We start from the raw sequence: 14,970 nt of genomic DNA, 5'->3' as shown, positions 1-14,970 counted from the left end.
TAGGCGTTTTCTATAGGTTTAGCCACGTAAACCAGTTTTTTTTTTGAACCTTAGTTTTTAAAATCATGCACGATGTTATCAAAAGCAAGATGTTTTTTCTAAGTAAATTGATATAAATAATTGAATGTTAAGAAGTACTATTTGTGAATTCTTCCTTGAAACAATATTGTCGCAAACATTTTCGCAATGCGTTGTACACTATCGTGGATGTTAACTGTTAAGTCTTCCAAATTTCTTCCGTATGATATCATTTTCTTTTGTTAACTTCTTTGTGGATTTCATTTACTAATGTAATTGTCATTTACATGATCGACATGGTTCAGATTTTTTAGTGCGGTGTAAAGTGTGAGAATATCTTTCGTGGTTTGTATTAAAGTAAAGTTCAAACATTCTTTCAAAATCAAAAGAATAATGTTAAAGTGGTTGATCTATGTAACCAAATTTTCTTTTTATATATAAACAAAACTAAAGATCAGTAACCTGTGCTTTTTGGTAAGCAAAAAAAAAAACTAAAGAAAAAAATTTAATCTTCGTATTATTTATTATTTCTAGATGCATTTTGTTCTCTACTTTATTAATATTCTCCAAAATGTTTTGCTTGAAAGGGAAAAAGATCACAAAAGAACAAAGATTGGTTGTTGAGTTTAATTACAACTTTCTTGTGTAAGATCATTTGTCTTGATACATGTAGCAGAGTCACATGCTGTTCTCAATATGTTTTTCCACATATTATCGGCAAATCTACTAGAGGCGTATATCTATCTGCTTAACGCATTCTTATATACATTCGCAGTCATAAATACTACTATTGTTTTTGTTTGCAGTACGGAATATAATGTTGAGCATGAAATGTAAAGGCGCCAAGATTGAGCCTAATTTCACTGAAACTACAAAGTTAATTAATAGACATCAGTCATGACACTCAAAATACAAGTTATTAAACAAGTAAATATTTGTGCTATATATACTAAAGATTACAACGAATATCATATGGCCTAAATTGATTTGTTAGGCAAGGCCAATCAAATGGAAGCAAGGCCAATCAAATGCAGTTTTCACGATCGGATATCTTACCGATTTGTTTGCTAGGCTCAATCAAGCCTGAGACCCATATTTTTGTAGCCCGAAGCAGAAAAATCTCCCTTGCATGATGAATGATTTTAACCATGTTCCTCAGAGAAAATGTGAATTCAAAATCACTATACTACAAGAACATAATACAAATTTTGATGTCTTTAAAATTTTATTATGTTTTTGATACTTAAAACTCTTCTTTCTTCGGTGTTAGTCCATAACTCGCATTGAGCTCAATTAAACAAGGCCAATAATTCAGATTATTGACGACCAAATAACAAAAAGGAAATGTAGTTACAAAATCAATACTATTAAGAGAAATTGTACTCCCTACGCACCATTTTTCCTCTATTTACACTCCATACCCTATATCTCTCCAATTTTTCCGCCCAACATTACCATTTCCCCCCCCATTCAATGATATCCCACCTTTGTTAGTATATTTAGCTAATTTACTCTACTATTAAAAGGGGAGGAGTCTTAAAAAATCTAACTAACAAAGTTGTTTGGATCCTTTTATTTAACTCATTATTTTTTGGTCTTACCTTAAACTTAGACTAACAATATGTTACCATATATTTCTCTAACAATACTTTATTCAATTCTTTTATTTATTCAAATACCACTCCTAAATCTTAATCATTACTAATTTACTATTATTATGTTTACCATTTTGACTTTTAATCATAAAAGCATTGAAACTAATGTTTTATATTATCATTTATCATATAATATATAATTTAAAGTAAGAGAAGTTACACGACATATATGTGTACATTTTAACTTTATCTTTCCTTTATAATAACGTAATCATATCATATATAAATTTTCCCATTAAAATATCATATTATATACTAAATTTTTAACCGTCTATAGTTTGATAGATATTTTCATATTTAAAAATGAGTTTTTTAAAAAATATTTCATTAACCATGTTTTTGTACAATAACGTTAAAAATCTATATCAAAAGGTTGTTGGACCCGATATGGACGTAATGGGTCCACATCTGTTCGGGTATTTAGGATCCTAAAAAGATTCGAAATATCTAAAAAATCTGAAAAATATCTGAAACACGGAAAGTACTTGAAACTCCAAACAAATACCCAAAAAATTCAAATACCTAAAAATTCAAAATCTTATTCAGAATCTGACACTGGATTGAAAATACCCAAAATTTTATCCAAATACTCAAAAAAAAAATTTAATTTAAAAATTTTACATGAAATCAAAAACTATAATCGTAAACCAAAAACCTAAAAAAAAATATTCATAATGCCGGAAACATATTCAAAATATCCAAATATACCAAATAAACACAACATATTTATGATCGGGTTTAGGGTAGGATCCAGACTCAAACAAAGACATGCAGGTCCAAAAAAAACTCAATAGGTTATCTTCTCTGGACCTGAACTAAAGTTATATTTTCGTGTCAGTTCGGTTTGTTTTTTTGATCCAGGTATAATTATCATGTCTAAAAAAATTTACGTAAAAGTGAACATATAAAATATCAAATAAACTAATTCATAGATTATATAACTGTTAAAATTTATATTTTCGATATAATAAGACTTTGTATTATAATATAATCCAAAAACCCGCGCTTGGAAAATCTAGTGTATAATTATATTCTTGCGCAACTTAAGTTATAATGATATAAATCAATAACAATCAGGCATTAGTTGGATTGATTTAATTCGAAATTAATGATTTATCGAATGGGTGCATGTGGGACTTCAATGCAACAGCTCAATTGTTAAATTTTTACACAAAAATAGTCTTCCTCATTAATACACTTAAACTTCATTGTTCTAATTTCTGTATTTTCTTTCTCCTCCAAAGAAAAAACTCAGAACCAAAACAATTTTGCCAGCTCTGCGTTTCCGTTGTGATGATAGACCTAATTTCACATATATTCTAGTTAACTTGTCTGGATCTATTCACTTATTAAAAAAAAAATCCATTTCACATGTTGTTACAAAGTACTATATTAATCTGTTCAGTTTAAAGAAAGGAAATGTGGTTCCCGCAGATATAAAAGCTCGTTCCACCAACCGAATAAAATAATTGAAGAGAGAGACTCACTCCGCATGCAGGTTTCTATTTTCGAATGTTCCAAGATCCATTAAAAATGTATCTGTTTATAGCCCGTGTATAATAATTTGTAAACGTCATAGTTTTCCAAAATCGTTCTTGTTTTGTCGTTGAAGTAGACACGCGCGGGCTGGTGTATATATTCGCATGGGTTTCTTTTTTCTAATCACCTCAGAAAAAACTAAAACTCACCAAAATGTTAATTATCATAAAGATCGTTGATGCAACTATGCAAGTATAATTTTTATTTTTTGAGTGTGAGACTGGAAACCCAAATATTCTCAAGGGGATTCATGTATCGACGACTAGTCCAATTCCAGATTTCTGAAATAAAGCTTAAAACATGGTTTTATTCTGTTTGCCAAACAAATCAAATGACAATTAAATTTCTGGAAGGATTTGAATCTAAAACTGATGGGTTTACGTTTTACTCCAAGTTCTATTTTTTCCCATCAAACTACCATTGCTGAGTTGATGCAGTAAAATTTATACGTAAGAAAATTTATATGTACTTTCCATCTTTTTCTTATTCCGTAAATGTGTTCTTGTCATTATGTTTTCTTTTATTCTCTTTGTCAAAATGTTTTTATGCATTGAAAATTGAAATACTACTACTAATACTTTATACTGGAAAACAACATATACCCATAACTTTTTGCCCTAAATGGCTCGAAACTGCCCAACCTATGCGACAAATCTTGATTCTTAATCCGGAAAGAAAAGAGATACAGAGAATGTGAGAGCTAGGCACAGACTACCACTGATTTATAAACCAGTGAGAGAGAGAAGCTGAATCATCTCAATAAATCAAAGTTCTTTTCTGAGATTTTCGGCTCTTGGAATCAAACAAACAAAAAAAGATTCCTAACTACACTAAGAAAACAAGAAGATCTTTCTCGTGTAAGAGTAGTTCTTAATCTCCTTCAAGGTCTACACTAAGAGAGAGTTTCCTGTTTAGATTACCATGAAGGTACATTCTCCTGTTTCTGTTTATTGATTTTAGGTTTAATTCGTTTTCAGTAGGGTTTGATTTTTAGACGTGTAGATCTATTAGGTTACGAGCTTAATTCTATCTACAACTGTTTTAAACAAAGGTTCTCAAATTGTTTTTGCCTACTCGAACCGAACCAAATGATGGATTGCTTGAATAGTAAACGGATCTTCGTCATGCTTCTCATTTCTTTTGAGTTTGCTCTGAGAAAGACAATCTTGATTCATTTTCACATTTCCAAGAACCGTTGTTTCTGTGGCTTAGTAGTGATCTAGATTAATCTTGGAAATTAGCTCAATTATATTATAATATTTTGAGAAGCATCTTTGAAGTTTAAGACGGTAAAGGAGTTAACAGCCTTTCGTGTGTATTATTTGCTCTAATTTTCACAGATCACGCTGATTATTCTACGGGTCGCCCATCTTCTTACGCTCATCGCATTTGCTCATTCAGACTACTACATTGAGGTACTATTTTAGGGTTTACCTTTTGCTTGATCAATCTTTAGGTTTTCATTCGTACTGTTAAGATTACTGAATAAGTGATGAAAAATAATAATTGTCTATTTACTTTTTACACCTTTTAAACATTTATTTTTGTACAGAGCTCAGATGGCGGTCTTGTTAAATGCGTCGACAGAAAGGAGCAACCAGCATTTGATAATAGTTTATTAAGAAATCACAAGTTTCAGGTGTGCTTGATTTATAACTTCTAAAAATTATTTCAGTTTATCTTTATCTAGATAATCAATTTTCCCATATTTTAAGAAGTAAAACAAATAACATTTCTAATTTTTAAATATTTATAGGAATCCCCGTCAAAAATTCCTACAACAACGACCAAATCAAATACAAACAGCAAATGGCGAACGACAGAAGCGCATGTTAGTATTGCAAAATGCCCCAGAGGGACCGTACCCATGCGACAGGACGACGCTAGTGAATATCCTGGCAACAACACATCTACACAGACTACACATGAGGTGAATAGTTAATCTATATTTTTTTTTAAATCACTATTTTTTTTTTTGCTAAACTGTGAATATTAATAATAACTAGATTTTAACCCACGCACCCGCGCGGGTGTATTTTTCAAAAATATTTTGCTACTTGTTTTTTATGTTAATATTAGTGCTTGAAAAAAATCAAAATCTGAAGAACGAAACCGATCTTGATCTGAAAGTGTAATACCAAACCCGAACCAAAATTGATAGCAAAATATTTTGAAAAATATGTTAATATTTAATCTGCGTGCCTGCGCGGATGTATATTTTGAAAAATATGTTGATATTTGTTTTTCATGTAATTATTAGGGTTTGGCAAAATGAATCCGAGGAACAGACCCGATACCGATCCGAAAATATAGTACCAAACCCGAACATAAATTGATTAAATATTCAAATTATTCAAAGTTTTGTTATTTAGAGATCCAAATCTGATCCAAACCGAAGTATTCGGATACTTATATATGTAATTATATTTAGATTTAACGTATATAAAACATCAAGAATTATACTTTTAAATTGGTTTAAATACTTGAAAATATATATAGATAGTCAAAAGTAAATATCTGAAATAGTTAAGGTATACTCAAATCACCAAAAATACTTAAAATATTTATTGATTTTGTATCCAAAAATTTTAAATGCCAATTGATATGTTAAGCTTAGGTATTCTGACATATCTTATTTAAATTTATAGGAAATATATTATTTTATTTATAGATTTTGAGAAATTTAAAATATATAATGATTTAAACCTTTAAAAATAATTTAAATGGATCCAAACTCGAACCAAACCCGCAAAGGTCTGAATCACACTCAAACCAAAATTTAGAAACATCCTAATAGGGCTGAAATCTTTGACCCCGGAAATCTGAAATGCAAATCGATCAGAACCAAACTCGTATGGGTAACCGAAAGTCCATCCCTAGTCATTATTATGTATCGTATATTATCATCATATAATTAATCGTATTTTATATGTACCATCATATAAATAATTACATATATTATATTTTTAAAACTTAATATGAAATATAAAAACCATAATTTGAGTTGGTATTTCAAATTGGGCTTCGTATTGTATTTTTCTTATATATATGTTGGCAACATTTTTTATAATGGTTATTGAAAAATAGTTTAGTAAAAATCCATTTTTGAATATATGTATATTTTTCAATCAATTTATGATATAAATCAATTTTGAATTATTATTTTGATTTGAAATATGTATATAAAGTTTAAATTTTGTTTTATGGTTAGTTTAGAAAAAAAAGTTTTAGGCAATTAGATTGACTCATTTTAAAACTGGCTCAAATAGATAGTTTTTTATAATATGATGGACTTTCAATTTTTCTTAATAACATAAGCCCATTACTTTTTTGCTTAATAATACTATCCTTGTTTTCAAACAAAAGTAATGGTTATTGAAAAAGAGTTTAGTAAAAATTCATTTTTGAATATATGTATATTTTTCAATTAATTTATGATGTAAATCAATTTTGAATTATTATTTTGATTTGAAATATGTATATAAAGTTTAAATTTTGTTTTATGATTAGTTTTGAAAAAAAAGTTTAAATGATTTGACTCATTTTAAAACTGACCCAAATAGATAATTTCTTATAATATGATGGACTTTCAATTTTTCTTAATAACATAAGCCCATTACTTTTTTTGCTAAATACTACTACCTTTATTTCCAAACAAAAGTAATATTTTTTTAAAAGACTACAATCCATATTACCAAACACTCTTATTTTTTAAACTCATATACATGTTTTCAAACAATCTCATTTTGTACTTCAGTTTTAATAAGATAGATGCAAAGTTTAGGATTACAGAATCCTACTAGGTGATACTTTGGCAAAAAATAAATAAAAACAAAGTATACACAAAGAATTAGATTAGAGAAAGGATTGAATTTTCTCGCACTGATTCTGTTGCGGATGTCATGTCGATGTTGTTGAAAGTTGTTTGTGTTGGGGTGAATCCTGTGAGATGGACGGCTGAGTTTTGCTGCCTCCATATGTGTAGAGAAGAGATTGAGTAGCTAGCTTCCTGAGTATGGATGGTTTTGTTTTGATATGATTCAACAAAAAATCGATTAAAACTTGCCAATATTATAATAATTTTATTATAAAATTATACTTATTCGATAATGGTTTTAGAGATATACTATTATCATCTTTAACTTAATATTTTGTTATGTATAATCTTTTCATGGGACTATCAGAACAGGCCAACATATGTAGGTGGCCGGGACAAATAACAATTTTTTCTGTCTAGGTCTTGCTAAGAAAAATCATTTAAATATTTCTTACAAACGCTACTCGGCCCTAAGCTTAGATATTTATACTTGGTTGGGCCTGGGAACAATTCATTTTTCCATGCCGTCATTTAATAATTCTGAAAATGAACTCAACACTAATTCATTATTCATTTTTCTCTGAGAATCTTTTGTAAACATAATATTTGATATCTTAAAAGTAAATAACCACTTTTGTAAGGAATATTTATAGATATAATATCCAATTATAATTATTAAGAGTTACTTTGACCAAATAATTCACTTATATTTTCAAAAACATAGTAAGACTTTTTTTTATCCTTTATAAGGTTTTTAAGGATATAAAAATAGTCAACAAGTGTAAGATTATATTCTATAGTATCGTGATAAATTAAAAGTTTATTTTCAAAATTAAAATAATTATTTAAAATATTTTTTGGTTTAAAATGATATATATACAGTATGCAGAGAAATCTACGGATGTCTCATCAAAATTATATGGAGCTAAAGCTACGATAAACATATGGGATCCAAAAGTAGAAAACAAAGAAATTGAGCTAAGTATCTCACAAATCTGGATCAGCTCAGGAGGATATGAGACGAACAATCTTAACACAATCGAAGTTGGGTGGCAGGTTTGTTATAATTTTTTGAATTATACAATATTTAAATATTTTTAACCATTTTTATTTTAATTATATACATGTGATTAATATATTATATATTTTTAATTACTCAATTATTAGGTGTATCCGCAGTTGTATACCGACAACAAGCCAAGACTATTTATTTATTGGACGGTACGTATGAATCATGATCTATTTTATCAGCAATTTATATTATTTATGCTACATTACCAAACATACGTTATTATATATTATACTCTTAATCATCATCAATCTGAAAATAATCTAGACTCTAGAGTAACAATATACCTTACGTTAAATGGAGTAAAACTTATAGAAAAAGAGATTAATATTATTAATTTATAAGTGTACAGTTACTAGAAACTAATTACTGTATTTTTAACATTTTAAAGTGTATCGGAATTTTTATTTGAAATAAAAATAAATTAAACAGAAATAAATTATATGAAAAGATAATAAAATTTCGAAACATGAACAATACCAAACTCAAGTTGATTCATAATCTATAATACCGTTCACAATAAAGTCAATCAATTAAAGCAAAAAATCAAAATAATGTATACACTTTTTTTGGTTTGTTGATGTTACCTTACTCTCTCATGGCGACTTTTATATAGTTAGTTGAATTCTTAAAGCACAAGCTTATATCTATAAGCTTACTGGTTCATATTGCGTTTCGGTAACACATTTATGTTGAAACAAGAAAGGATAGAAAAGGGAATATAAGTTTTGAAATTCTGGTGAACCTTCACTCAAATATTACAATAACATGGTTTATGATTTTTTCATGTTGATAACATTAATATATTCATTTTATAGAGTGACGCATACCAAACAACAGGATGCTATAACCTCAGGTGTCCCGGTTTCGTACAAACGAGTAGAAGTGTTGTACTGGGAGGTGCCATTAGTCCTGTTTCTATCTTTGGAAGTAAACAATATGAGATTACCGTCCACGTTTGGAAGGTAAATTTTCAATATATGTCTTTTAAAGTTATATACATATGTACATTCAGTTTATTTGTACGTTCTAATTAACAAACATAATTAAATAAATGATAGGATCAAAAACAGGGAAACTGGTGGTTGAGTTTAGGAGCAGATAATTTGATAATAGGATATTGGCCATCGGAGCTTTTCACGAATCTAGATTACGCAAATGAAGTGCATTGGGGCGGTGAAGTAGTAGACTCTCACAGTTTTGGTAGACACACGAAGACCCAAATGGGCTCCGGTCGATTCCCTTTCGAAGGTTTCGGAAAAGCTAGCTATTTCCGGAATCTGGAGATTGTGGATAGTAACAATTTCCAGCCGATCCAAAGATTAAAGACAAATGCAGAAAAAGAATATTATGATATCAAGAATTTGGATATAGATGAAGAATGGGGGACCCATTTTTTCTATGGAGGACCAGGTTTCAGTACTCATACACATTCTGGAGTCGTACCTCTAACAGTAAGGTTGATTTTTATTTGTTTTAGTTTGAATTTCTTTATTATTATTTAGTTTATTTTAAAATTGTAGATTCGTCTTGTAATAATTTAAAATTTTAATTGAATAAGTCATTGTAAAAAACAGTACTATTTATCATTTCTCTTTTAATATTTTTATTTCTTCAGTAAATTTGTTTAAAACTTTGTTCGGTTTAGTTGTGAAAACTCTGTCAATAAAGTTAAGTTTCCCCCTAAATAATGGGCTTATGATTCTGTGATCGAGTAGCAGTTTGGCCACTGATAGCAAAATAACCATTTCCAATTTCTCTGTTAAATGCATTTGGGAATCTTGTGAGTTATGAGAATCTGTAGGTATGTGTTCTTACAGAAACAATTTTTTTACTATTAACTTTTCCTTTAGACCGAACCAGCCTGGATAACAACTCAAAACAAAGAGAAGGGAAAAACTTGTTGAGAAAAAGACTAGAATAGCACTAAACCAAATTTTTGTTCCCAAAGTAGCACTCAAGGCTCAAAGTCACAAAAATAGGTTTCATTAAAGAGGTAAATATACACTTATACCCCTTGGGTTAATTAATCCAAACCTTAGGGTTTAGAGTTAAGGGGTGGGGTTTTGGAATTAGGGTTCAAAATTTTATAAAAAATAAATACTAAAATAAAAAATAAAAATTTAAAAAACAGTTTCAAAAAGTATTTTTAAATTATAAAAAGAAAATTTGAAAAAAAAAAAAATTTAAAAAAAAATTATAAAAATTTCGAATCTGAAAACATGTAATCTGAAACTATAAAAAAAATTATTATTTTTTATTTTATTTTATTTTTATTTTTATTTTTTTATTTTTATTTTATTTATTTTTATTTATTTTTGTTTGTTTATTTAATTTTAAACCAAGGGTATTAGAGATATTTTATCCTTTAATGAATGTTATTTTTATGACTTTCTCCTTCTAGTGCTATTTTTGAGACATAAACTTCAAAATGTGCTATTATTGACAATTGCCCAAACTTGTTCTGCATGAGAATAACTATTACAAGCAACAATGTTTGTACATATAGTAAGTACAAATTTTCATCTTAAATAACAAATGATCTATTAAATTTACAAGATAAAAATAAAAATAAGAATGATCTATCGACTATCACCCATTCTTATAAGTTATAACCCTACAAGACAAAAGTTACTGATGCAAAAGAGATAACATCTTTGTCAACGGGATTTTAGTTAGTTAAAGAGAGCACTGACATTAGGGCTGGGCATATTATCCTAATTTGATTATATCCGTTAGTTATTCGTTCTGATTCTATCAGAAAAAAAGTTAGATATGTTTGTAAGGGTTCAAATCAAAGCAAATCGCAAAATGTGGTATCCTTAGAAAATGAAACAAATCACAATTTTTTTTTTAGAAAGCTAGAGCTCTGATCTGTATATTTATAGGCATGTAATAAAACTGTATATACAAACCATTATATCTATACATAGTTTATGATATAATTTGGTTAACTTTTTATTTGAAGTTGTTTTTTTCAAATTTTTGTTTCGGCTTATTGCATACCCAATTTAATTTTTATGTTGAGTCGAATGTTAACATATGAGTTTTCATATTAGGTTTGTTAATATTGATTTTTTTGCTTTACAATTTCTATCAAAGATGTTAGTTTGTTAGTATGATATTATTATTTTTATTTAAATTGATATTATGAAGGTTTGCTTATTTAATTTTAATGTTATATATTATTTTATTATTTTTAATATAATGGATGGAATATTGAAAATAAATTCAGATATTGCGACTTCCGCATATCCGGACAAACTGATTTCCGAATATCTGAAATTTTTTGGATCGAAACGATTCACATATAAATATTTGTTTGTGATTGAGCTGATTACGGATAATCCAAAAACTTTTGGATATACGCTCAGTGCCCATGCTTAACTGACGTGGCGTGGTATTCTCTTCAATTAGCTTAAGACTTAAATATTCTCTTTAGTTTAAACTATCTTATTGACTGACTGGAGTTAATTCTATTTACTACAATATCGACTATTTTAAGTAGAAAACAGCTACGTTGCACGGAAGCTTCATCGGACGTCCGCTTCCCGCTTCGGAACCGGAATCAGAATCGGAACCTCGTGGAAGCTTGCGGAATCTCGCTTCCAAAACGTTTCTAAAATATTCTCTTTAAAAACCTGTTGGAAGCTTATGATTCCGTTTTGGAATCACGCTTCCGTTTTTAAAAAAAAAATACAATGTATATCAATAAAATATAAAACCATAGTTTTAATCTATATAAAATAAAAAAATTAATAGTAATGAATATTGAGTTATAAATATACAAATATCAAAAATAATACTGTAAATTATCTTTATGCATTGAGATTTTTTATTAAAGATATAGCACATATTGAAACATATTGTGTCAATTATTTATGAAGTATTAAAAATAATTAATATAATATTTTTGTAAACATAATTTATGTGTATTTTTACAGTTTTAATATAAAATCATTTCAAAATTATTATAAATGAATAAATTTTTTATTTCAAATTTAAATCATATAATTTTTAGTCCTAATTTTTTAATTTTTTTGCATATATATATATATTTAAATATGGATATACGCTTCCAATACGTACCCGCTTCCTAATATTTTAAAAAATCTCGCTTCTGCGCTTCCTTACGCTTCCGCTTCCACGTACCCGCTTCCGTTTCCATGTAACATAGGAAAACAGAGACCTTCCAAGAAAATATTTAGGCTACAAAAGCGCTAATTTAATAAATCATGTTTTTATTTCATAACCCAGAAGTTGGAAAACAACTACGATAAAATAGTAAATATTTTAAAATCTTAAATCCAACTCGCCAAATATCGAGAGTATGATCAATTATCATTGAAGCAACAGCAACGACCATTCCTACACATTCCATGATCGTACCCTTTGGGTATGCAGTCAGTGAAGCATGCATGATCATCATAGATTCCACCACATTGGTGAAAACAACGGGTAGGTAATTTGGCTGGTTCGATCACTGCACATATACAACTCTACGTTAATATTATAATCTATATTTACATGTCAAAATAATGTTTTTCTCTCGAAGTTCCTTAAACAATATACATATGCATTGCCATTTATGCACATAGTATATAATTTTCTATGAGTAAAATTTATAGGAAACTAATCAACTACATTAACGTTAATGTTGTTCTTAAAAATGAATAAGGATAAATGAAACACAAAAGCATCATTCGTAAGATACAACATACCTGACACGGCCGAAACGTTGTTGTAAGACATTGAAATTGCTAATACTATTAGCAGAGACAGAGTTAGAGAGATTCTAGTGATACCCATTATGTGTAGTTTTAGAGTATTGTACTACGAATAAAATTTGTTCTGTTCTATTGTTTCTGGTCAACCGTGAAGAATTGTTCTTTTTTTATAGAACTCTTTTCGCAAGGAAAGTCTCAATTTTCAACCCTGCACTTAATTTACAGTAATAAAATCTTCCATATTTGGTAAAATATTTTTATATTGGGTAAGAGAAGTATTAAAATATATTGTATGTATATATATTCACATTTATGGAGTTGACTAAATATGTTGTTTTTGCATGACAGTCAAAGTTTCTTTTGTTAGTATTTGCTATTTAGGGTATTATATATATTAGCTGGCAGAATACTGTACAGTTGGCTGGACTAGGGGTGGGCACGGAGCTCCGGATAATACCATAATTTTTAGTATTTATGATTTATTTTATAGTTTACAGATATTTGTTTTTTTATTTGCTTTGTTTCGAAAAATACAAATATGCAAAAAATTATAGATATTTACAAATATTTCGTCCATATTATTTAATACAAATAAATCTATAAAAAAAACCTATACAAGTTTGCTTTCATAAAAATACCGTTTACATATCATAAGAAAAAAAGAAAATAATAGTGAAACTATATGTTCTATAAATTTTAAAAATTAATTATTATTTCATAAAACATAAAATTTTAGTTTTAATAAAGATTTTATATTTTATTAATTTAATAATTTGTAAGTAATTCAATAATTAAAATATTTAAAATTATATGTTCAAAAGTAATAATTATATAAAATTATACATTTACAACTCTCTATTTAATTATAGATATAAAAAGGAGCGGAACAGATATTTGACCCTGGAATTTTTAGTATTTGCGATTTAGTTTGTTTTTAATATATCACACATTACCTCTTTATGATTCATAAATATTTTCTTGTTTATTGTTTTAAATTATATCTCATAAATATTTTAAATTTTGTTTACAGTTTTTAAATTTTACACATAAAGTTAAATAAAAATTTAAAATAAGATTTAAAATGTTTTAAGCTAGATTTAGACAACAATAATATACAAGAAAAAACTTAACAAAAAGATTTTTTAAAATTACATGAAGACATAACTATTACACAAATTTAAATATTACAACACTACTAATAGTCATGTAAGTTTGATCCGGAACTTTCAAAATTTTCAAATATTGTCCCTTTTTTTTGTGTAACTGAAGATGGTTGTTGTTGTTGTTTTTGATGTTTTTTTTGTACAATTCTTTCTTGTTCATATTGAATATATTCACGAGTATTAATATCATCAGAAAAAATTAGTCTTTTAGCAATATTTTATGTTTCTCTTTTACTTTCTTGTTCCGATCTAATGTATTTACAAGTATCAATATTACCCGATTTCAACAATTTTTAGCTCGTAATCTACAAAGTAAAAATGAGAAGAGCCATTTTTACTTCGAAATGCACTACTATATCATATATGCATTACAAAAATCATTTTATGAAATAGTATGCTATTTGTTTGAAGTTTAATACTAATTAAGTTATTTTTATTTAAATTTTTAATTTAATAAAATATTTTATTAATTAACATTGTTGTATTATGTTTATATATGTGCTAGTTATTTACAAAAATTTTATGAATTCAAATTAGTTATGACAAATATAAAGATCATATTATAAAATATAAAAAGTTTTGAAATGGAATTTGAAGTTTTGATTTTGGAGAAGAACACCTTTAAACTTTAAATATAAAATTTTGGAAACTTTAAAATAGAGTTTTTTTGGGAGATGATCTAAGAGACTGTGGAGAGGACAATAGGAGATACGGTGGAGAGAAAAGAGAGAAGATATTCTGTTTCATTTCCAAGAAGTTCGCCAAAATTTGGAATGATCATCATATATGTTCGCAGACATTCTGTGAAACAAACGAACTGTCTCACAGAAGATTCATCCGTCGGATTTTGGCGGTGAAGAGTACCTACTGACATTTGCGTGGTATTATTGGTTCAAACTTTATTGCGCCAGTTTCGGCATGGCATTTAAAGTGACTTCAAGCAATGTTGGTTTTGGCCTTTGGGAACATTAAAAGAAATTTT

General features: G+C 27.9%; 1 protein-coding gene and 1 long non-coding RNA gene across 4 annotated transcripts; one reads left to right on the top strand and one right to left on the bottom strand.

The window, feature by feature from the left end:
• The first annotated feature begins 2,145 nt into the window (after window positions 1-2,145).
• Window positions 2,146-14,897, top strand: LOC103831388. 3 transcript variants are annotated; one of them, XM_033274423.1, is made up of 8 exons: window positions 2,155-4,139; window positions 4,553-4,627; window positions 4,765-4,851; window positions 4,969-5,142; window positions 7,912-8,085; window positions 8,197-8,250; window positions 8,917-9,063; window positions 9,160-10,162. In XM_033274423.1, exons 1-8 carry the CDS (start codon window positions 4,134-4,136, stop codon window positions 9,601-9,603), a joined length of 1,161 nt encoding a protein of 386 aa, XP_033130314.1. In that variant the 5' UTR covers window positions 2,155-4,133; the 3' UTR covers window positions 9,604-10,162. The 3 variants fall into 3 exon arrangements, with proteins under 3 accessions (XP_033130315.1, XP_033130314.1, XP_033130316.1); XM_033274425.1 differs by lacking the exons at window positions 8,917-9,063; window positions 9,160-10,162 and adding an exon at window positions 14,649-14,897 and having other exon boundaries at window positions 2,357-4,139; XM_033274424.1 differs by lacking the exons at window positions 7,912-8,085; window positions 8,197-8,250 and having other exon boundaries at window positions 2,146-4,139; window positions 9,160-10,172.
• On the bottom strand, window positions 12,378-14,246 carry LOC103830113. The gene is made up of 2 exons (XR_625691.2): window positions 12,820-14,246; window positions 12,378-12,581 (listed from the first exon to the last, which is right to left on the bottom strand). It is a non-coding gene; the product is annotated as an uncharacterized LOC103830113 (long non-coding RNA).
• Window positions 14,898-14,970: the final 73 nt, after the last annotated feature.

Source organism: Brassica rapa, chromosome A07 (genome assembly GCF_000309985.2).
Source record: "Brassica rapa cultivar Chiifu-401-42 chromosome A07, CAAS_Brap_v3.01, whole genome shotgun sequence".
In the NCBI taxonomy this organism is placed as follows: domain Eukaryota; kingdom Viridiplantae; phylum Streptophyta; class Magnoliopsida; order Brassicales; family Brassicaceae; genus Brassica; species Brassica rapa.
The sequence above is the reverse complement of the archived record's forward strand: the minus strand, read 5'-3'. Positions and strand labels throughout refer to the sequence as shown.